At 39.4% G+C, this 24,895-nt stretch overlaps 1 protein-coding gene across 4 annotated transcripts; it reads left to right on the top strand.

The window, feature by feature from the left end:
• Positions 1-493: 493 nt before the first annotated feature.
• pacsin1b (protein kinase C and casein kinase substrate in neurons 1b) lies at positions 494-24,562 on the top strand. Of its 4 annotated transcripts, none has more exons than XM_046383028.1 (10): positions 494-661; positions 15,959-16,075; positions 18,102-18,258; positions 18,381-18,616; positions 19,581-19,736; positions 20,180-20,355; positions 20,445-20,565; positions 20,771-20,895; positions 21,231-21,427; positions 22,125-24,562. In XM_046383028.1, exons 2-10 carry the CDS (start codon positions 16,016-16,018, stop codon positions 22,232-22,234), a joined length of 1,338 nt encoding a protein of 445 aa, XP_046238984.1. In that variant the 5' UTR covers positions 494-661; positions 15,959-16,015; the 3' UTR covers positions 22,235-24,562. The 4 variants fall into 4 exon arrangements, with proteins under 4 accessions (XP_046238984.1, XP_046238985.1, XP_046238987.1 ...); XM_046383029.1 differs by lacking the exon at positions 494-661 and adding an exon at positions 7,803-7,955; XM_046383031.1 differs by lacking the exon at positions 494-661 and adding an exon at positions 7,814-7,836.
• Positions 24,563-24,895: the final 333 nt, after the last annotated feature.

Genomic DNA, 24,895 nt, shown 5'->3' with positions numbered 1-24,895 from the left:
TGTCACTACTGCAACTAGCAAGTATTTTTGTCATCAACTAATCTGTTTTGTTCAATGAATAATGAAAGTATACTCTTCAAAATGATGAATGCTCACCGTGATAACCATTAAGTAACATTTTGACTGTAACATGCACAGCTGGCCCTAGTTATAATGAATCTCATGTGTTATCTTTTCTGATTTATTCCTGTCATTATTTTTTTTATTCTTTTTTACATCTTACTGTATTGTTATGTATCTTTTACATTGTTTAATTTTTGTACATTGAATTGTCAAATTCTGCTTATGTCTGTGATACATTTGTCGTAGTAACAAACCTTGGTTTATTCATACAAAGAGTTTTGTAACTTGGCTTTAGAAGGCGTTCTGTGGATCAAATATAAAATAGTAAGCATAATATTGTTTTAAGCATTCATTTTATTTAGGTATTTTTCCAGCGTGCATTTCCGTCGATAGCGCACTATTAAAACGTTTATTTTGAAAGCTTCCCGGAAGTTCTACTGTTCGTTATGTCTAACTTGTGTCGAATGGACCATCCACTCCCATCTGGCGGCTCCTTTCAGATACGTCTAACGGCGATACGACAGAGGCAGTCCCTGCTGATGAAGACAGCGATTACAGTTTAAAAATATTCAAGAAGCTGGATTCAAAATTCGTTTCGGTATGTTATTTTTGATATTCTATAACATAGCAGCTCAACAGGTAGAGTAGGTTTGTTGTTGATAAATTAGCTTAATCTATAGTTAATATCACTGAACCGTTACATTTGTTAGCTGTAAGAACCGGCATTTTTCAATCTGTAATGGTCTTCATAGGACTAAATTAAACTCCATAGCATTATGAATCAATTATTTTTAGAGGAAAAGTCTACTCATTGCTTCTTGCTTTGCATACAAAAGCTGTAGTTTTGAGCCGAGGCGAGCTAACGTTAACTCGAGCCACCGCCAGACAATGCAGCTGCCTCATGACACTCATTTCTAGCCAGAATGAACCAGGAACTATAGCTACATGCGAGATCAAACATCGGTAACATTAACAGCATTTGTCGGAGTTGCTGCACAGCACACAGCAGCGGCAGGCTCTGTTGGCTTGCAGCAGAAGGCAGGGAGGGATGTTTAAAGTAAAAAAAAAAAAAGAAGAAAAAGATTCTGGAAAAAAAAAAGCTTGTCTCTGGGGAGAGCCCTTGCCTCCTCCAAACCATCACTTTCTTTGATTTATCAGTGGAGAGCAGCTGGTGTTCGATCAGGTCAGGGCTGCAGTGATGTGCTGATCTCTGAGAGAGCTCTGTCCACGGTTCTGAACTCCTTCAGTACAACAGGCATGCCTTAACCACAAGTCAATTTATTCAAGAAACATTGTGTTCCTCTTCCCCTTTCAAAGGGCAGCTCCACTCTTTTTAGACAAGAAGTTCGGTTTTCTTGCCCTGATCAGCCTGTTAAAACAAGCAAAATGTCTTGTTGTGTAGAAGCTTTTTTCCGTTGAGTCTGTGAGAACATATCAGAGTTATCTCAGTTTGGACATGGGGATGACACATGCAGTCTAAATAGTAGAAAGGAATACATCACAAATAGAGAAGTGGAGTTTTAAAAAATGTGCGTTCAAGTCAGTGCAAGTCTAATGAAAAATGCTACTGAGAGACTAAAGGTAGGCATCTCTCTTGGCCTCTGCTGCTTTTATTTTGACAATTCTTTCTTTCAATCTTTCTCCCAAGTTGGTGAAAGTGCAGCAAAATTGCAGGAATACTCCTTTAAAGTCAGTTCTTCCAGCAGACTAATGCTGTTCCACTTATGCTGGAGATTGTCCAAGTACTCACTAGTTCAGAAAAGACCAGTTAATTAATCAGCAAACAAAACTGCTCAATCACTTATGGCATTTGTCAAGCTGAAATAATAAATAATGACTGGTTCCAGCAACTCAAACGACAGCATTTGATGTTTTCTATGGTCTGTAATCATGATTAATTGTGCACATTTGGGTTCTGCATTTTAAATAACATAACAACATACCAATCTGGCAGCTTCACCGTGGGGAAAGTGTGATGGGCCTTTTTTCCCCTATTATTATAGGACATTCAGAAAAACTGCGAAAATAATGGCTGCTCTGCTCTGTCTCCTCTTAGACAGTTTGTTATGAGGTTTGTTATGTCATCTCATTTCACCTCTGATGATAAAACCCATCAGCCTGAAATAACACAGCATACACAAACACACTGCTTTTAGAGGGAATCATGTGGATGCAGGGAATGGTTACTGAGACATGTACTCTGAATGAGTGAGGTACAAATGGATTTTTCCTTCTTTATTCCTTTAGTTTAACACAATGCTACATGTATAATTTTGAAGTATGTGGTTTATTTAGTTTGGAGGATTAATCATATGCTCAAGTATCCTACCTGAAAATTCAGTGTAAATATCACAGTTGAGGGTCACTTAGAGCGAGGAATGAGTGGATTTGTGAGTGTCTCTGCACACATGTTAAAGTACTTTTTTTGAGTGATTGTCTAATTGGATTGATACATACAACAAATGAGGGACACTCATTTAATTTGTGGCTCCCCATTCAGCTGTTGTTGCAGGAGCAATGACAGATGAGCCATCACCGCTAATGTAATTAATTAGCCTAAACACAAGCGGCTGCCTATATCTTTTTCTGTATGAATTAACATAGATTTGACTTTTTTATTCCCAGTGGACATAGACATCACTGTTAGCATTTTTATTCCATTTGTACTTACAAGCTGGGCATGTCACATGTGGCGTTCGCGACCTCCGCTTGGCATTTGCTGATTGACAGCAATTAGGATAACATATTCTTTTTTTATTAGTCCTTTTTGCCTTTGTGACCAAGAGTATGGCTTCAGACAACCTAACCCCTTTCCATTTATGTCTGGGTTTGGATCAATGCCATGAACATTTTTATTTCAGCTCAGCTCCTCTGACAATTACCCCAACATTAAATAAGTTGTAATTGTTTCAAAGTTATGTGCAGCTTTCCTGCATGGTCTCTGAGCATCTGCATGTGCACTTTGCAGCATCTTTTCTTTTGGTCACTGTATGGAAAGAATTCTTCCTGCACGTAAACATATGAGACAGTCTGGATGGTGGTAGCAGTTGGGAGTAGGGCTTGGGCTTTGGTCTGTACTGTAAAGTAACTGGAGCCTGAGATAAGATCCTCACCAGGGATCGTGACAGAAAGGCAGGCTACATTTCCTTAAAGGGACAGGGGTTAACATCCTCCATCACTTTTCTGCAGCTGATGTCACACAGGAAAAGATTCGTGGAGTTTGACTTATGGTTGGGCGTGGCAGGCGTTAGGGGAAAAGGGCAGAGCTGTCATTACATACCAGAGCATGCTGTGTTGTGCAACTGTTGTAAACTGCGGCATGGAAGATCATCAAGGGATAACAGTAACATAAAAGAATCGTCTTGCCTTGCCTGAGAATAAATGCCATTAATTGTTTTGTGTTTATTGAAATATGGCAGGGAGCTCTTTCTTGCATGTGTGTGATTTAAACTTACTGTGTTTTAGTACAGGCCTTTCCTGTGCATCTACAATAGCCGCTGGAGTTGTGTTATGTATTGTGTGTTTAGGAGACGTTTTGGCAGACTCTGGTTAGAAATTGTGTGTGTACCGTCTAACTGTGCTGCATCGTGCCTGTAGATTGTGAATCAGAAGAATCTAACCAGCAGGCTGTACAGATCAGCAAGGCTTCATGCAAACACTATCCAGCCATGCTGCTCATTTACCTCCAGTTTTGGACTGTTGGTTGGACAGCAGTAGCAGTATGTCACCTTGGGCTTTAGGAAACTGTAATGGACATTTATCATTATTTTGTGACATTTTACGGACAAGATGATAATTCCAGAGCTGATATTCAATTATCTGATCTACAGAAAATGAATCATCAGCTATTGTGATAATCACAAAAAGGCAAAGAGTTTGATTCTTCCAGGTTCCTAAATTTGAAAATATGCCGCCTTTCTCTGTCAAATTATAGAAATTGACATTTGGGAAAGGAAATTGGGACTTTCTGATTTGTTGATGGGCATTTTTCACTCTTTGTCATGTTTTATAGACCAAATGAATAACTGATTCATTGAGAAAATAATCTTAAGTTACAGTCATAGATGAATCAATTAACTGAGAAAAATAGTGTGTGACGGAAAAGCTGTATAGAAAATGGATGGATGGATGGAAATAGTGTGTAAAGAAATCAGTTGCATCCCTAATGAAAAGTCAGGGAGACCAAAGTGGTCTCCAAAACAAATCCATGGGGTCTCAAGATAATGTCATACCAAATTATATTTATTATTACTGCATATTTAGTAATTTTTTTGTAATTTTTGCTCATTTTGTTAAAAATACTTAAACCATTTCAGCAATAATCACTCTTTTTTAACTGCTTTACATCTTGCAACTGTCCACACTAAAGGCACTAAGCTACACTGATATTTGATGTATTTTAAGAGATAAAAAGACAAAAAGGTTGAGACTCATTGTTACTAGTGGTATATCTATTGTAAGTCAGCCTTGTATGACTGCTGCTGAGAGTTTCATTTAGCCATGGGCTAAGTTGTTGTGATCATGTGATGTTCTTTCCTTCCACTTTCCGGAGGGTCATGAATCAGCTCGTGTCTCCAGGGTGCCTCTCTGGGAAGATGGCACATCACAAAATCCGTCTCACAGCTTAAGAGGAACAAGGAGAGGCTCTTAGAGGTTGTTGGCTGCACATTTGCATTTCTCCTCTGAGACTCAAGCATGTCAGATTTATGGTGTCAGTGACGTGCAGTGGAGCCAAAGGAGGAGGAAGGAAAAGGGCTTGATGTTGCCATGGCGGCCGTTGGTTAAAGATGGGGTCTGCGTGCACCAGACAGGCTGCAAATAATGATTATTTTCAATATACTTTATATATAGATAGATTACTATAGATAACTATGCAGGAATTTTCTCTGTTAAAAGGTTAGTCATTTGTCTATGGGATGTCAGATAAAAGTGAAAAATGCATAAAGCATAAAGTTAAAATATAACATATAAAGTTGTTTTCAAACAGTCTGGACCCCTCCAGATGATTAGTTTATTATCATGTGAGAAAAAGAGAACAGCAAATCCTCCCCCTTGATAATGTTTTGTTAGCAGTCGAATGACTCATGAATTAATCATTTAATCTCGGCAAATGTATTGTTTCAGCACTATGTGTGGGATTACAGCTGAACCCAACAATTTTTTACCATTATTTATCAATCCATCAGTTGTTTTTCTGATTCATCTCAGCTCCCAGTTTTCATTTTTGCTTGAAAAATGAATTAACCAACAATAAAACTGGATGAACAGTGTCTCCCAAGAGTTTGATTGGATTTCCATCTGTCCTGAGCACCTGTTTTCCTCCCTTCTTTGGTGGCTTAAAAGCTTAGTTTCCAATTTAGTCATGAGAAGCAGGGGAACATCGTCTGCTTATGAAGATCATCTGAGATGTTCAGAAGCTCCAGATCTCCTAATAAGAAAAACATGAGATTATTCTGTCAACTGCAAATTATTTTATCAATTATCTGTTGATTCTGTTCTAATCTGTTCATTTTGTCTATTAAATATCAGAAAGTAGTGAAAACTGGCTATTTTAATTTCCCAGAGCCTGAAGTGACATCTTCTGGTTCCTTGTTTTACATTGTTTATATGGCAGAAAGCAGCAGCAAATCCTCATATTTATGAAGGTAGAACCAGAGATTTGGCATTTTTGTGTGAACAATGACAAAAACTGTGTTGCTAAACTAATCAATTAATTGACTAACTGTGTTGGCACTGATTTTGAATGCTTTTGATGGTTTGTGCTTGGAAAAGCTGTTCTGTAAATCACACTGTATTGTAGATTGATTGATTGTGATGGAGTGTTTTTACTTTGCTGACTGCACACTGAATGCATCACCGATGGTGTTTCCTCCCAGTTGATCTCACTTTTAACAGCCAAAGGGGTTCTCATTCATGAGAACAACAACAGAGGCTTTTGTGTGTGTGTGTGTGTGTGTAGGTCTCATAGCTTTTAGCAGCTGCACTGTCTTTCAATGAGTGACTTCCATTTTCCTACTTGGTATCGGCTTCAGTGTGAGCACACTTTGACTCCAGCAGCTGAACCTGGGCCTTCAATAAGCGCCCTGTCCACAGCGACTCTCTGCACTGGGCAGTGGGAAAAGGTTATTGATTAGAGGCGAACTGGGATGGAGAGCACAGAGGGTCCCCTGCACATCCTGTTGACTTTTGACTGAATTCTATTAACCTCGAAATGTAAAAAAAATGGCTCAACACTGAATACTACAGTCCTAGATGGATGGGTGTTTCGCTTTTAGATATTTAATTACAGAAAGTGTATGAAATGCATTACCAAAATATTCACAAAAAAAAATCACCTTTTTTCTAGGGACCCCCTGGACAATATTCAGTAGGCCTCAGTTACTGCAGAGTTTCTAAATTCTATTCTAAATTTGAAGTTAAACCTAAATGATGGAAGTAAGTTTAAGTTTACAATGTCAAGTGTGAACTTTTAGTCTCAATTTCTTAAGTAAAAAAAAAAAAAAAAAAAATTAAACAGCGGCAGTTTCGCCACAGACGCTAGGGTAGATTGTTTGATACAGTCGAAGCCTCCGGAACAGCTACTAAATGGAGGTTGTTTTGTCTGAATAAACCTTGGGGATTATTTTGTGTCTTCTGGTTTACACTGAATTAACTGAATGTCCATGTGTCCTCTCAGTTTCACTGATTCATTCAATTTCTCTGTTTGTGGCCCTTTAGCAGCCACTCTGGAGCTTTGCAGGGACTGCAGTTCATGACCTCAGGATATTGGATGTTGTCAAATCATTGCAAGACCTAATTATAAGATTGTGTTTTCTATGACACGTAAAAAGACCAGGCGTGCAGCCCTTTCAGCTCTTCTTTTGCCTGCACAGGAATCATATATTACTTCCTGCTATAATGGTATACAACATCAGGGTCATATGGAGCAAGTCCCACAGGGAGGAACATGATTAGATGATGGACAGATGGCACATACTTGGGAGATGAGCATCTGTCTGTGTGGATAGATGACTGGCTTTACTGGAGGCTTTCAGGATGAAAACCCTGCATATTGTCATCCTCTGCTGTGTGCTATACAATCAGCTGGCTGCTTTGGTAGGAAGCATCTGTCTGTTATAAGAGGACACACACCTGCATGCTCTGATTCATTATACACACTAAATAACAAAAGACCTTTGTGTATTTGTCCCAATACGTATTGAAGTGTTCATTATGCTTTTGTTTCTGTGGAAAAACAATGTTTTTCGAAGATTGATTATGTTACTTTCATTCATGCATATTTAAACAAAATGTTGACTTGTGGCTCAGACATCTTTCTCCCTCAGTTGAAAGACTCAGTCTCAGACTATGCAGACTTCACATGTGGCTTTCATTGTACATCAGCAAATGTGTATTGATTGAGAGAATGTCACACAGCTGACCTGATGCCCTGATGCTGGCTCAGCCTCATCTCTTCTCCACAGAACAGGCTTTATCTAACCACCTGTGTGACCGTCTCCAGTCTCTGTTCTGTCTATCTGCTTTCATGTTTGTGATGCATATCTTTCTGTCTGTCTCCTTTTCCTGACTGCATGGTGTCCTTTTAAGGAATGTGTGTGACAAAGGAGAGCCCTCAGTCTCCACCCTTCCTCGCAGCTAGCTAATTATTAATGGTCTAATGTGTCTTCTAGAGATCTGTCAAAGTTCAGTCTCACTCTGTGTGTGTGTATGTGTGGGTGGGTGTGTGCGGAAAAGGCGTGCTGCTGCAGGCCACAGGATGTGTCATCCTCGCAGGTGAGCAGTGACACTCTTTGACTCTGAGGTTTGGGTGTCAGCTCTCCAGAAAGCTGCCAGAAATTATTAGGAGTGACGCTGTCGAGGACTGAGCAGCTGCAGAGGACAGGCCAGGTTCAGTAAGTTTGTTTTTGTTTTGTTTTTTCAGTGAGCTTTTTCCAGTAGTTGCTTCCGTGTTAGCCGAAGAAGATGAATTCGAATGAATGAATGAGGGTTTCTTTTTGTGAGAATTCGGGTGCTGTTATGTAAAACCAGTAGTGGTCAGAAAGTCACCTCAGATCAAGTACGTGTGGACCTTGACCTGGGTCTTATCTAAGTGAAGGTTTTAAAGAGCACTCAACTAATTTAGTGTTGCATCCTTTGACATTGTTAGGCTCACAATATACCGATTCAGAAACTGATTCAAATCCTTCATCTGAATCGTTTATTCTTCATCTCAGTCAACACTGGTCTGCTCTACTTGACACAAGGCAGCTTGACCACTGATGGAAGATTTTAGTATGTCTTGTGGGTAATGTAGCTAATGTAGCGTTTAGCTACTAGCCACAAGCAGAAATAAGGAGCTCCAGAGATCTTTACTTGTTTCTAACTCCACACCCCCCAAATTGTTTTCATTTTTAAGGTCTTAAACCCTAACCAAGACAGCCTCAAGTGACATCACCCAAGGCAATTTATCAGGCTTTATGCTGTTCCTTCTGGAGTCACAACATCTCCCAAAACCTGGGAACAGAGTTCCTCTTGTCACAATGGCAAATCAGAGGCACACCACAGATTCATGTGAATAAGGTGTGGTCAAACTTAATTTTTTATTTATCTTCTAGCTCTGTTGTCGATCATCTGAGGCTCAGTTCCTGTGTGAATAACTGGCCTCCGCTTTAGTGATACATTTTTACACCTGCCAGTCAGTTAGTCTTTAAATGTACTGTATAAAGGCTGTAGCTGCTAAATTGTATTAGACAAAACTCTGCTTGTGCTCAGAACCTGTGTATTATTGATGACAAGGAATAGGATGACTTTGAGTTATTCTACCGAATGGTGGCCAAGGTTTTGACACACAGCTGTTAGTACCTGAAATGACTTTTAAGTGCTTTTTTGCAGTAGCTTTTTTTTTATTTGTTTGGGTCCAGCATCAACAATTTCTGAGTATTTTCCAACAGTGCACTATTTTTATTCAAACAGCTATTTGTACCAGGGAATCGCGCAGCAACTACACTCTTCTACCGCTGGCTATGAATAAAACCACAAAAGCAGCTGATTGTTAAGTACTTGTTGTCAAAGTTTTCTCGATAGGCCTAATAGCTTTTGAGGAAAGTGAGAGCAGTGTAGATCACGTTTTATTTACCTGACGTGCTGAGAGTCCAGGATCTTGCTTGGAATTGTTAACCCGGGGACCATTGGTGACATTAATACTGGTGAAAACAGGAGTGTATTGTTTTATGCATTATAAGATTACATTTCAAATAAAACCCACATTGATCTAGTTTGCAGTGCACAAAGTAAATGTGTTTTATCGATCCCCTTGTTTTATAATCCAATTGTCTTGACAGTGACGTGAGATTACATCAAACCTTAAAGAGTTTCACCATGTGAGTCAGGTTGGTCATCTCCTCTATCTGTTTACACAGCAGTGTGAATTATTGATGAATGTGTTTCTATATATAGGACTTGAATCTGATGAGGGCAGCAGCAGCAACATAGTTTCTCCTCAGGGAAAGGAAAGTTGCTGCATTTAAATAATGTGGCCAACATCTACTGTGCAGAAGGGCAGCTCCGATGAGAGACACGTCCACTGTGTCTGTTTGTAGTGTGTTTTTACATGTGATGGTACCTGAATATGTTATAGACAGTGGGAATCATTAATTGATTGCTTTTTCAAACAGCTCAAAAAGCTCAAGAAACAGCTACCCCATCACTTCTACCGCTGCAACCATTATTTAATTAATTGTGGAGCAGATCAAAAGGAAATTAGTTTCCAACTATTTTGGCAAACAATTCATCTTTTCTCTCATTTTTCAAGCAAAAATGTCAAACACTTGCTGGTTCCACCTTCCTAATGTCAGTCATGATAGTAAATGAAGAGTCTTTGGGTTTTGCACTGTTGGTTGGACAAAAGAAACTATTTGGGCTCTGGGAGCTGTTTTTTCTTAATTATTTTACAGACTAAATGATTTAAGGATTAACAGTTATTCTTATGACAATATGCAAGACATGCTTTTAAACATATAAGATAAACATACATTTTAGCTTTATTAGAAATGGCACATGTCAATGACAAGTCCACAAGTCCATCTGTAAAGTATACTAAGAAACATGTTCACCAAATACCTCTCCATCTGTTCTCTCTCCACTCATCCATGCCAGTGTCAGAGTCACATGTGAAACAGAAAGTTCAGTGCTGAGCAAGCTGTGGTAGAAGTAGGAGAGAGATTTGTTTAGGTCAAAATTTTTAATTTACTTACTTTGGTACATTTTAGCTAATGTTGGCATGCTAATACACTGAATACAGATGATGAACATAGTAAACATACCAGCTAAACATCAGCTTATTAACATTGGCATGTTAGCTTGCTGTTGTTAGCATTCAGCTCAAGGCACAGAAAGTACAGCCTCGTAGAGATACTAGCATGGTTCCATGCTTTTTAGTCTCGTTAATCCTGATTCTGTGCATCATGCGTCATAGGTTTATTTACATCCATCTAAACCTGCTGTTCTGCTGCCTGTCTGACTTGTGATATCAGGCTGTAGCACATCGTCATCCTCACATCACTTGTCACCACTGTAGCCTATCTGTCCTCCACCTCACCTGTCCTGTCCACAGCTCAGCACCCCTCACAGAACAGAGGGTCATCCACTCTGCTCTCTGTTCTCTCATTGTCTCATTGTGACAGTCACACTGTGACATCATGTCAGTCTGGTTGGCGAGGTGATCGAGCTGCAGCTGGGACTGTGATTGAGGTCTCCTTCTGCTGTTTGGGAACACACGGGTTGTCTTGGGTAATGACTGTGCTTTAAATCATGCTGCCATGGAGAGGGCTGGAGAATTGTCCTGTTAGTCATAGATGTGATTTTGAGTTGTATATCCTAATTTTTGCTCTGAATTTTATGACAACTTTTTTAATTGTTTATCATTTTATGGCTGCCATGTCAACAGGACTTAACTGCTCATCAGCCGACTTGACTTGACTTGATATTGTTCATCCTAATCCCCTATTACTTAGACCTCCACCTTCCCCATTTTCATTGAAGCCTAATGAGGGAATTTACAGTGTATTGAAATGGAACCTCTTTTATTTTCTGGACCACTGGACCAAAATCTTGAAACTTTCTCTCATTTCACCTTCTGTAGCTATTTGTTCCCTGGTTTTCTATTCTTCTTTTCCTGCTCTCCCATCTTCTACAGGGTTTTCAGCAGTTAGAAATCTGAAAACCTCATCTACCTTTGTTGACAGTAAAATTAAGATGGCTGCATTCTGCTACATTTAACTCTGACTGTGATCACTAATTTTAAATATCAGTATAGCCAAACACACTTTGTCTCTCTGCAGCTTTTAAGCTCATTCAGATGTCCAACTACAGAAACAGAAAAAACACCAAATCACAGGTCTGGCTGCATTTAAACATTTAAAAGTTTGATCATCTTAAACTCAGCAGAATAAACACACTGCATCAGTTATACTCCTGATTTATGCCTTTGATTTTGTCAACCAAGGTAATAAATTAAACCCAAGATTCATTTTATTCAGACCTTTGGCTCTGGGCAGATATCTTTGCAACCTGAAAAAGCACGTGTGAATGCATGTTAGACTTCATACAGTAGAGTCAGACTCCTCTCAATTTCATGTATAAACCAATGAGAATAAAAAGTTTGTTTCCCAGTGTTAAAAAACAGTATCCATTTCTGCTGACTTCAGCAATAATACTCACTGTGTGCTGCTTTTATAGAGGCATTCAAATGTCTCAGTTGGTGTTTAATGGAATTTTGAAGTGAAACTGTTACATCAGACCGTTTGTTCTGTTCTACCAAAGTCTGATCATTGAGCTCCTCACACATCCACAGCATGCACAGTACTGTTCATAAACAGCAGCAGCGCCCCCCCCCCCCACCTTTTTTTTCCTCACTCCTCTCTGTACCTCTGGCCCCTTGCTCTGTTTGAGCCATTCAAGCAAAGCACCACAGGATTTTGCCTCACTCGCTGAGAAACACACACACACACACACACACAGTCTTTTCCTGTGCAGTACTGCGGGCAGGAAGATCTCAGATCACAGATTAGTGGTCCTCTTCACTCTGCTCTGCACGCTGAAGCTCCATCAGTCAGCAAGTACGCAACAATAAACGGGAGGGGAGAAGAGGAGGCAACGAGAAGGAGAGGAGGCTGGCTGCTGGAGGAGCCCACGTGTTTCTTTTCCCCTAGCTGCAGCCTTAGCCACTGTTAATGGAGGACTGGGGGTAAGCCTTTGTTGCTTTGCTGGGGGGCTGTGTTCTCCCTCTCTCTGCCGGTCTTTGTCTTGGGGTTTGACGTGTTGAGGCTGCTGACTCGCCGTGCAGCTAGCAGCTTTTGGGTGCCTGTGCTCTTGCTTTAGAGGGATGATGGGGATACTTCTTGCTTGTTTTTGAGGATGTGGCTTTGACAGCATGTTGTGCTGATAAAAGAGGAGAGATAGTGAAGAATCAAGAGTCAAAGCAATGTGCTGGTGACTAAACCTTGGGGGCTGCTGCCAATGTTTGGGTTTGTGTGTGTGTGTGTGTGTGTGTGGGTAGGTATTCTTTGCCTAATGAATAACTTGTTAAATAGTGTCCTCTAAATCAGAAATACAGCCAGATTCATGCCAGTTTTGTTTTTACTTGTTGGCTTTGATTAAAAAATGAAGTCGAAGAAGCTAGTCAGTGGCTGTTTTCCTGCACTATGATCTGTCTTTCTGTGAGCCAAGCAAAGGGCTATTCTGGACAAAAGCCTCCTCTCGGCATGTAGCTAATGGATTAACCAAGCATGATAAAGACCCACTCATGCTATGCTCCGTGCAGCCGGTTGAGGCATTTGTTTTGCCCAAAGCTGTTGGGTTAGCCTGCTGTGGAGATTTCCCTCAATTAACTGGATGTTGGACTTTGGAGTATCCTTACTTCCCTCTGTCAGTTCATCTCTTCCCTTCTTTGTCAAAAGTGTTGATCCATCCATTGGCCAATGGTTGACCCAAATACCCATGCAGCTCTCGCCCCTCCCCCCTGACCTCCTATCAAAGCACATCACTGCTCCGTCTCTTTCTATTGTTTCATGTGTTCCGCAGCAAATCCTTCCTATCAACAACTTTGGCTTTGTGAGATTTTTTTTTTTAAAAATGAGACCATCTAACTGTCATTCAAACAAAGAGTACACAGATAGCACTTGCAGTGTATGATAGCAGTGTTTCATTAACTTTTGTTGTAAATCGAATTGTTGTCATAGTGTGAGGTACCTTCACTTCTGTGCTGAAGACACAGTTTGACATTCTCATGTATGTGTGCTGAATGTTTCTACCATTATCACTTAATAACGCATTATATCATATAACCCTAACCCTAACCCTAACCCTATCACAATCATATAAAACCACCACATCATTACAACAACATGGAACAAATCCTTATCAAATGCTCTAACAGTATCATATGTTCATTGATATCTTGGGTTCCAGCAGTGGCTCGGTGAAACTTATCTGGCATTTCACTGTACTGATAACAGTGTACATATCCTACCTCTTGTTTTTGTGATGCATTTTTAAATGTTGCATAACTTCCGTGATTTATACCCTTGCAAATATCTAAGGTATGTGCAAGTCCAAGGGTCTTCTGTCCAGGATTTAAAGGAGAGATGCAGGAAATGTCCAGCAGAACATTGTCTGTTTCCTTCGAAGTAGATCCCTGTGAAGATAGCTACCACAGCTACAATGAAGTTATGTGGTTGCCTTTTGGTCAGACTCATGAGACAAGAGTTTAAAAGGATTTTTGTAAATTTAAAGCTTCTTTGGAAAGCTGTAGGAGGTTCATGTTGCTTGCACTAAATGCTGCTTTACCAGTTTTCTCAAGTCTCTACGGTGGAGGAGGGCAAAGTTAGCATGACTCACAATGGCCAAATTATGAGATTAAAGCAAAAGAAAAATAAAATAGCTTGGGGTAGCCGTGAGGTGCTGCAGATTCGGGTGATAATACTCCGTGGGTTCAGCACTGTGAACTTTGACATTTTTATTTGGTTCATTGCTATTATGCAACTATAGATGTTAGGCACTTTAATAATAAGGAAAGTAAAAAGCGGCATAATTTCACAATTTTCAATCAACTCCCTCTCAAGATGCTGATAACTGATGTGCTGTATAAAGTAGTAATATGAACAATATGGAATTTGTTCTTATTTGTGCTCAAACAGGCCTAAAATCCTGGAATGGTCCTAACTAACAAATGTGCAAAATCAAACTTTCTTTTATTCACAAATTGTGTCTTTTTAAACACTGTATCAAACAATCTATATATATATTTCCTCACATTGTTGAACTGACCTAAAAAGATGAAAGAGATTAAAGTCAGGATATGGAAATTACAGAAAATATTACACGAAGAGAGACTGTCTGGTTCTGTGAAGCTGTAACACTAAACTAACAGTGGCTAATTAACTCTAATTTCAATATGCTGTATGTGAATGTGTGTGACAGTGTAATCACTTTTGAAATTGCAGTTTGGGCTGTGACCTGAACCCGAACTGGAGGAGGGTCTGCAGTCCATTAGACACAGCTCGCTGACTTCTGTGTCACTTGGTGGTTTTCTTGTAATAATCTATCCTGGTGCAGATAGATGGCTCAATACGTGGACAGATTATCAGACAGTGAGCTCCTGGGCACAGACATATAAATGGCCACACCTGGCTCTTTGCAGTTTTATATCTCATTATGGTCACTTTGGTATTCTTTGTGGTCATTTCTGTCTCTCTGTGGTTGTTTTGTGTCTCTTTATCATCATTTCAGTCTCTGTAGTCATTTTGCATGCCCTGTTAGTTGTGTTGCATCTCTTTGTGGGTATTTCGTATCTCATTTTGCATCTCGGTGGTTGTTTTGGGGCTGTAGTTATTTTTCATGTACGTGTAACTGCTTTATTGAAAATCCAACAAGAAATGGAAAGAGTTACTTTAAACAGAGGCTCCGACTGAGTTCCTTTTTGGATACCTTGTGGGGACCTGGATGTATAATTAAATTGTTTTGACTTGTTTTTTTTTTTTCTTTCTCCCCTCACTTTGGCAGTCATTTTGTCTCCTAATATTGGTGTCATCATTAGCAATCATGTCACAGCTATTAATTTCTGCAGCAGCAGAAGTGAGGCCTCAGCATAATGTTAGCTGACTTGAATGAGAGAAGATTACTCTGCAATTAGGCTACAGTGTCCTGACAGCCGATGTGGCCAATCGTTAAATCTGTTGACAAAGTCAGTGCAGGATCCACAGGTTATGAGGGTGACTGTGGAACCCGAGCCTTTTTTTAGATTTTTTTCTAAGACAAATGGCAGACATTTGTTGTCATTTGTTGACATTTATCTTTGGACTGTTTGGCTTTATTGAACAGGTATTTTTTTAGATGATTTTATAGACAATTTTTAGTTTCAGCCCTAGTTTTAGTCTTAGACAATATGTCATAAGTTGCTTTAAGAAATGAAGATGATATTTGTTTGTCAGCCACAGAGTCACATTATCTGAGCATCTTAATTTGTTATAAATCTGTGTGGTTAATCATTTCTTGCATAAAGCTTTCATGTGCAGTGGCATTTCTCATTATGTTAGAATTTTACATCCACTTTGATATCCATGACGCAACATTTTGGGTATCATGAGAGCATGAACACAGTATCTAGATGAAGAGAACGTTGATGTGATTAAATGAGCTGCAGGATTTAATCTGTGCATGATGGGCTGAAACAAATAATGCACAGGCTTGATTTAAACTGTTCACTTTGAACGTGTTAGACAGCTGCTTTAGCGAACAAAGCCAGAGACACTCCTTAAAGCGACACTGTTTGCAGCTTATAACCGTATTTATTGTGCTGTGTTTTTGCATCTCGTGTCTCTGTGTGTTTACACTCGTCTGTGCTCGTCTTCTCTCACAGTGTGTGAAGAGTATTAACTCTGCTGCAGTCTGAAGCCGTTCTGCCAAATCTGGGACCATGTCGGGAGCCTATGATGAGTCCGCCAGCCAGGATGAGACCACAGACAGTTTCTGGGAGGTGAGACAGCAGGGAGCAGTCTTTGACAGATTAAACCTAACTGGGAGCTGACGCTATCAAGTGATGAACTGCACATAAATACAGGATCTCCGTCCTCCGCAATCAGATTTTATTGTATTTATTGTAATTTCCCAGTAATGGGACTAATAAAGGATTATTTTTATCTTATCTTAGATTTATCATGGAGTGCCTGCCACTTCACACACAGATCACTGGGCCATCAGAGGTCTGCTGATGACATTCACAGTGGTTACATTTTAGTGCCTTTCTTTAATCTTATAATTTTTTGGCTTTCTTGTGACAATAGTGAAAATAGTACTGAACTGATTTATTAAGGTTTTTATGCAACTGATAATCAATGTCTGGCACTGTCATTTTTTATCAGTTTAAACTGTCATAAATTGTCATTACCTGAAATATTTTCGAGTAAATATATGTAAACAAATGATTTACATATATTAAATCAATAAACAATTTGCAAATAGTATCTGAGTTTTGATGGCAGGCTACTTACAATAACTTTAATTATCAGTAATACAAGTTTTATTGAGTTTTTCTCAATTGATTTTCATTGTTTGCTCACAAAATCTCTTAAGGGCTCAGATAATGTCATATTGCTTGTTTTGTCAATACACAAAACGCCTTCAAAACGTCCAGATTACTGTCGCATAAGATAAAGAAAAGCAACAAAGTGAGGACATTGGGACTAGGGAACTTAAGCAATCATTTAGCAAAATAGTGGCAGTTTGCTAGTTTGTTGATTGAATAATTGACTAATTGTTTTAGCTCTAGATGACAATGTGTCCTTTCCTGAGCACCAACAGTCCAAGTAATTTGAGCAACAAGTTCCCAGAAGTCCATTCATTATATATGAGAGCTGGTAACACATGGACTCAGGGAGTATTTGAGACAGAGAAGATATCTTGTCAGTTCAAATGTTCAGGGTTTACCATCTTTTTTCCCCTCTGGCTCGACTGTGTTTTATCCTCATCGTATTTATCTTCCAGCCAGGCAGTGTGTTCAGGAATCAGCCAGAACAGCAAATGTGCCTGTTTCCAGCACACAGTCACTACATCACAGCCACAGCACTGCAGTGCTGCCTGCTGATCGCTGACTCTGCTGGCTGCTGCTGAAGCAGAGGGCTGGTGTGGAATACAATCATTTGTCCTCAGGCTCCTTTCATTCAGTCCACATTTGAGTCCCTTTCAGGTAGAGGTATAGGTAAACATCTACTACCTTCAGCAAAGATGCAGCCCATTTTTTCCTCTGTCATAAAGGTGTAAAATGAATTCAGGAACACACTGCAGAGAACTCAGAGCTCTCTGGGAGGTTTCTGCTCCTGCGTCTAAAGAGAGTTGTAAATTATATGACCTTAACCCACCCTCTGCTTTCATTGCATAACCGCTTACACGTCACACAGGCGTTCTTATCACAGCAATAGCGTGTACAGCAATTTTCTCAAGACCATAATACACCCTGCAGTCTTCAGCTGTGTCACTCAATAATGAGAAATTAACACAAACAAGGGGACATCGCCAAATCTATGCGTCGCCTTCATTTTCAAAAGGAGCGCAAGGATTTTAAGAAATGAGCAGAAATCACAAAGCAGGGATCCTGACAGCAAATTCTCTCTCCATCTCCATTAATTAAAAGGCTTTCAGGTTGTCTTCTTTAATCAGGGAGTGAAGAAATCATGTAAAAAGCAATGATATGACTAGCTGACCAGAAACAGAACACGACTAAGCTCATATCCCATAATGTCAGCTTATTCCTTCAATACATTTGATTTGAAGAGAGATGTACAGTAAATCGATACTACGTGATCACATATTAATTATCAGGGCACGTCAAGAAGCTAAAAGCAGTTTAGTGTGCTCGAAACAAACTGAAAAACACGAAAAACAAACATTTGTAGTAATATATAGTAATAGTATGATACATGTACTTATTCCAGTCATATAAATAAACTGAAAGTAATTTTTTGTAAAAATTTAAAAAAAAAAATGTAACATTGTTTTTCTGTAAGGTTGGGAACTACAAACGTACAGTGAAGCGGATTGACGATGGTCATCGGCTCTGCAATGACCTGATGAACTGCATCCAGGAGCGTGCCAAGATCGAGAAAGCCTACGCACAGCAGCTGACTGAGTGGTCCAAGAGATGGAGACAGCTGGTAGACAGAGGTAAGCAGTGTTTACAATATTTTTTTTTGTTTTTTTTTTAAATAACATATCTGTTTTGTTTGGGGGTTTTTTTTTTTTCCATTTTGATCTAATGCTTCACTCACCTTTCATTCCTCCACCAGGGCCTCAGTACGGTACAGTAGAGCGAGCTTGGATGGCATTGATGACGGAGGCAGAGAAGGTGAGCGACATTCACCAGGTTGTGAAGAACAACCTGATCAACGACGACTTTGAGAAGGTGAAGAACTGGCAGAAAGACTCGTACCACAAACAGATGATGGGAGGATTCAAAGAAACCAAAGAGGCAGAAGAGGGCTTCAAGAAAGCCCAGAAACCTTGGGCCAAAAAACTAAAGGAGGTAAGGAGGTGTGTGTGTGTGTGTGTGTGCACGCACGTCATGTGCAACCTAGTGGACACATTCTTAGACTGTCCAAAGACACTAAACTCATTTTTATGGGTCGGTTCCCCACAAATTACACCAAAAAATTTTCAGAAATTTTGAAACAGTTTGACACTTAGAAACACTGAAACAGCAGACCAGCAGTAACCACGACTTTTGTTTCTGACAAGATGTATTGCTGCCAGGTTTTTCAAATATAGTTTTTCAGTGACATGAGCACAAATTAAATTCTTTCTGACTAGATGCTAATAGGGGTAAGTATTTTTTGTAATACAGGGGAATGGGCCTTTTATGTCACTTCTGATATCAGTATCAACTAGAATGACTAATTTTAAGTGACTTTTCTACAATTAATAGAACTTAGAACTTAAGAAACAGCTAGCTACTTTTTGTTGCAGTCTCTTGAAGAAAGACATTAATTTAAAAAAAAAAAAGTGAATTGTTTCAGAATATGTTATTCTGTCAGAATTATTTCAGAGGTGAAACAATTTGATGATCAACAGAAAAATAGTCAGTGACTATTTTAATTACTAAGTAATCAGTACGATTATTCTTAATAACAATGACAAACATTTCTTAACTTAAGCTTCTAAATTGTGAGGATTTCCTGCTTTTCTTTCTAATGTCAGACAGAAAAAGCAATGCCTTATGGCTTGGGACTGTTGGTTGGACACAACAAGTTTAATATTATCATCTTGCTCTTTCTGAAATAGCATTTTGGATTAAAAACAATATTTATTTTTTTTTATGCACAGACGTAACCATCATATAATCGACAATGAAAGTTATAATTAGTTTTTGCTCCTGTTTATAATGTTTGTAACTGACAATTATATGCTTGTGTTTTTCTCATGAAAAACATACTATCATACATACATACATGATCGATGCAAAAATTGTTTCTGTCAACTTGTTCATTTAGCTTGAGGCTGCCAAGAAGTCCTTCCATATGGCCTGCAAAGAGGAGAAGCTGGCGTCCCTCAGAGAGGCCGGCAGTAAGGGAGAGACCTCTATGACTGCTGAGCAACAGAAGAAGCTCCATGAGAAAGTGGACAAGTGCAAACAGGACTCCCAGAAGGTGAGATCATCAGCTGCTGCAGCTCTACCAGGCCCGTGGGATCATCATCATGCAAAAGCTGTTTTCTACAGTTAAGCCAAAACCAAATCAGCCCACAGATTATTTTAAGAAGTAGAGCTGGTTTCTCTGGGACCTAAGTGTTATTAAGGCATCGATGCTGTTGCCAGTGTAGCACTGTTAATGTGTGACTGAATACCACACCTCCCCTTCTATGTTTCTACCTCACTGCTCTGACATCCTTAACCTTCACACGGTCTACCAAAGTAATTCTATGTTGTACTTGAATACATGTTTCTTGTCCTTTCAAGGTTAAAGCGATTCACATTTGACCACAGAACTGAAAAAACAGGAGCATGTGGATTAGTCATTCCTGCATCAGTGACTTATCACCATTTATTTCACGCTGTTAAGAATTTGTTACTTGTTTGTACGTTACAACCTAGGCCAAGGAGAAGTATGAGAAGGTTCTGGATGAGTTGAGTAAGTGCACTCCACAGTACATGGAAAACATGGCGCAGGTGTTTGATCAGTGCCAGCAGTTTGAAGAGAAGAGGCTGAGCTTCCTCAGGGAGGTGCTGTTGGATGTCAAACGCCACCTCAACCTCACAGAAGACCAAAGGTTTGAGACGTTTGAATCTATTAATGTGACGAGACACAGGCATCAGATAATAATTGTCCATAGACTAAATCCCCGCTGTTTTCTCACAGCTATGCTACAGTGTACAGGGACCTTGAACGCACCATCACGTCAGCCAGTGCGCAGGACGATCTGAAGTGGTTCAGCAACACCCACGGCCCCGGCATGCATATGAACTGGCCACAGTTTGAGGTACAGAAATACCAGAAATGGAGGGACCATTTCAGGCACTATATCATCACTGGAGAATTCTTTTTTATATATATATATATATATATACACATATATGAGGGAGTTAGATGAGAAGATTGTACACAAATGAAGAGGCTAGTAATTACTGTAGTTACTGTGCAGTGCAAACTAAACCTTACATGTTTTTTTGTTTCATGTTGTTCAGGAATACAACCCAGACCTTACCCATAACATCGCAAAGAAAGAAAAGTTAAAGAAAAGCAGTGATGGGATCATGCTGACTAACGTCACATCGGCAGTGGATCACGCTCAAGCTGGAGACCGGGGAAGGTGAGAATAAACACTGATACATTTCCCAGTTTTTATTTTGTTTTACAGATTGTCTTATTCAGGCTGTTTCTTACATGTTTGTCCTAATATTATAAATCATCAGTTTATTACTGCATATTGTATCTGGTGTAGTCAGTGTTTTCCCTCATTCTATAGTCTCTGATAAATACAGTACAACTACACAAATATAGCTGCCAATGGTAGACATAATGCTTCACAACTAACTACATACACTAAAATAACATAAAACATATACAGTGGCAGTTAATACACAGCGCAATGGAGCTGGTAACAGAAATTAAAATGAAGATTCTGTTGAAAAATGCGATGTTCAGCGTCAGCAGCTACGAGAAGAACCAGGCGTACACGGCCTCAGCAGAGTGGTCAGACGAGGACCAGACAGCACCGAACTCAGGCAACGACACCAACGGAGGGTCAAACCCCTTCGATGACGATGTTGGCAATGGTGTGAGAGTGAGGGCGCTGTATGACTATGAAGGCCAGGAGCAGGATGAGCTCAGCTTCAGAGCAGGTGAGCGTGATGACTAATGACTCTTCCCGTACCTGGTAGCCCATAGGGTTGATTCCTGCAGCAGTTAAAAACACTTGTATCTTTAGGCAGGGAATCTCTGCCACCACAGCTATGACTCAAGCTACTGAACATTTCTAGAATGAATACAAGTTTGTAAAGTATAGTTCCTGTCACTTTACTGTTGGTATGCCATATAATGTCAGGGGAATACTCCACTCGAAATTATTTTGTGTCTGTTATCAGCACCTTACCAAAGGATCACAAACACTAATATAGTTGCATAGCAAAAAATTGTCTGCTCACGTTTTGTTGTAATGTTAGCAAATGTGGTGGTCGTGACAAGGACAAGCATTAAGCTGCGTTAGTGACAAACAGAAGCTGCCTATTTAGCCATGTTTTGACACTAATATTACTGTGTTGTGTTATTGTTTGGCATATCACAATATATACCTCATGAAACAACAGAATTACTTATAAATCAATAAACAGGACAGCTTTATGGAAATTATTTTATTACCTCTGGAGAGATCCAGGCTATCTGTTTCCCCCACTTCCCAGTTGTGAAGCTAAGTAGCTAGCCTAAGTGCCTGCCAACAGGTTTAGGATCCATGTTAAAGGTGAATCTGTATGCAGGAATTAGAATTGTTTCACATGATGTCCTCCTGCTGTGCATTTCTGTCTCCTTTCACTGATAAAGGGGATGAGCTGACGAAGCTGGAGGAGGAGGATGAACAGGGCTGGTGTAAAGGTCGTCTAGACAACGGACAGCTGGGTCTTTACCCAGCCAATTATGTCGAGCCGATCTAACTGTACCAGCTGAGGACACTTGTCTCATTGGAGGGAGAACCCAGACTGAACCGTCCAGTCATTACTGCACATTGCCAGAGACTTGAAAGCAAAGCTTCCTCTTTCTGTCAGGCACAGTGAGCTGTCTTCATCTCAGTACTCATCACAGAGAAGACTTTAGCGAAACAAGATCTGTTCAGGATCACACATCTCCAGATACTGCAACCAGAGCAAATTATTTTCATCAACGTTGTGTGTAGCTGTGTTTGATTTTAGATGTCACGCTAATATGCCATACAGTATGTTCTCTCATGATAATATTGATATGGTATCATCAGTTGTGCCTGGATAGTAAGAATGAGCTATGCATTGTGCATCTCATGTATATATTTTAATCTTTTTTTTACAGTCTGGATGCTTGTACAGTTTGTTTTCTCATTAGATACAGAGTTTCCTTTTCTTTGTGAAATATTTACTTGTTTATCATTGAAAGAATAGTTTGATATTTTGGGAAATGCCCTTATTTGATTGCTTCTTCAGTGTTAGATAAGATGTTAGATACCATTCTTGTGTTTGTGCAGTAAATATAAAGTTACAGCTAGCAACTTGTTAGCTTAGCATAGGCTACAACACAACAACACCTCTGAAGCTCACCGGTATGTTGTAGTTATATATTGTTTGTTTAATCCAGTAAGAAAAATGTTAAGCTAAGCAGCTGCTGGCTCTAGCTTCACAGTTATGGAAATGAGAGTGGTATAGATCTTCTCACCTGACACTCAGCAAGCAAGCATACAAGCACATTACCTAAACTGTTGAACTATTCCTTTAGTGCATTTCTTTGTTTTCCTGCTGCACTTCACAGCATGTCACTGAATTAGCATTCTGAAATGAGATAAAAGTCACTGAGCAGAGCTTCTCTTTGAAATGGAAATATATATTCAGCCGTTTGCATTAACCTCAACTGTCTCACTTGTTCCCAACAAGGTGCCTGTTAGGACTATTACCTGTCATTTAGTTACTCTTACAGTTTTATCTTCACGTGCAGACTGTGTTAATAATCCAGGTGCCATGAGCAAAACCTGCCTGGAAACATAAACTCACAGCTGTTTTGTATGGAGATTAATTTTGTTTCAAGACAAGGGTTTATTTATTTTATTAATTTATGCAGTTAATGAGACTTGTTTACTTTGAGTGAGTGTCAGTGTCCCAGCATTATCAGCTTTCTGCTCTTATCTCTGTGATTATGTGCATGTTGATGCTCCTACACAGTTTTTATCACTTTGATCTGAACTGATCCAGTGCATGGCCTCGATTTGTATCCGCCAAATTACTTACAGCTTCTTGATCAAATGAAAACTCTTATCAGGATGATGATGCACCTCTGATTTGCATTGTGTAGCAAATGTCCTGATGGATCTATTTGATTGTGCACCCAAATACATGCTGCATTAAATCTTAACTATAGGCTCCATCTATTTAGAGCTAAATAATTTGGTTTAATCATCAAACACTCAAATCTAAATCAAACATTATACAAACAAAGAGTATGAATGCATGCAGCAGAACAGTAAATGTTATATGTGACTGGTTTGTTACTCATGGTTACCGCAGGTGTTGGTGAAAACTACACCCTCGCCAATGAGGGAGGCAGGTGTTCTCTTACTGAAGCAGACAGAGAAAGCTGCAACAAGTGATGCACAACAAAGCAGAAAGAGGATCCGTCCCTGAAATATTGATGAGACAACTGCCTGTTCTGCAGCAGCAAAGAAGTTCATTTTTTAAAAAGTCCAGGAAGGAAATGTCTCTTGTACTGTGTTTATGCTTATGTGTGCTTTTCAAATAGTATTGCTCCTTGTAAGCTCTGAGTTCAAAGGAGTGAAATAAATATTGCCTTACTAGAATCCAGCATGCTGCCACTCACAAAAGAATCAACCGTTAAATTTAACAAATTGAAAGAGAACTTGCTTCGGCAGAATCTGACTCCTGCTTATCAAGCTCATTTTACACCAACACAACACGCAGGCCCTCTTTGCCTAAAGATTATATAAATTTAAAGATTTCAACAGCTTAAAATAGTGGGACTGTTAAATGTACTGTCAAAGTGTACAGTAAAAGAGTACAAAAGCAGATGTGTAAAGGTGCAACTGCGACATCCACTGTGAAACTGTATTTTTAAAAGTACTCAAATGCTTTTTCTTTTCTGTTTGTTGCTCATACATTGATCTGCAATGTTGAGGAAAACTTTTTAGAGGACTGGAGACCTTTCTTGTTTTTTTTAGCAGAGTGCTCTAATTTCCAAACTGTAGTGCCTGTTCATCTGCGTAAGCAAAAAATAAAGTCATCAGAAAACTCTGGGGCACATATGAAACTCTGTACTCCTGAGATAATATAACAGAATTTGTGGTAGACCTAACATTTTGTCACAATTTATTTTTTATTTTTTCCATTATCTACCCTTATAATAACATTTTTATCCTACATCCATGCATAATTCCAAAGAATCATGTGAAATATACAGTTAACCACAGCTAAAACCACAGCTAGATCAGAATAATACGGTGTGGTCAAGCTGCTCATTTATAATGTGGTTTAATTTTGTTAAAAACAGTGGTACAGTAAGTATTAAGTATACAGTTTTTGTAGTTTTGTAGTATGTACATATAAAGCGTCAAAAACCACACA

The sequence above is a fragment of the Scatophagus argus genome, chromosome 3, assembly GCF_020382885.2.
Source record: "Scatophagus argus isolate fScaArg1 chromosome 3, fScaArg1.pri, whole genome shotgun sequence".
Classification (NCBI taxonomy): Eukaryota; Metazoa; Chordata; class Actinopteri; family Scatophagidae; genus Scatophagus; species Scatophagus argus.
The sequence above is the reverse complement of the archived record's forward strand: the minus strand, read 5'-3'. Positions and strand labels throughout refer to the sequence as shown.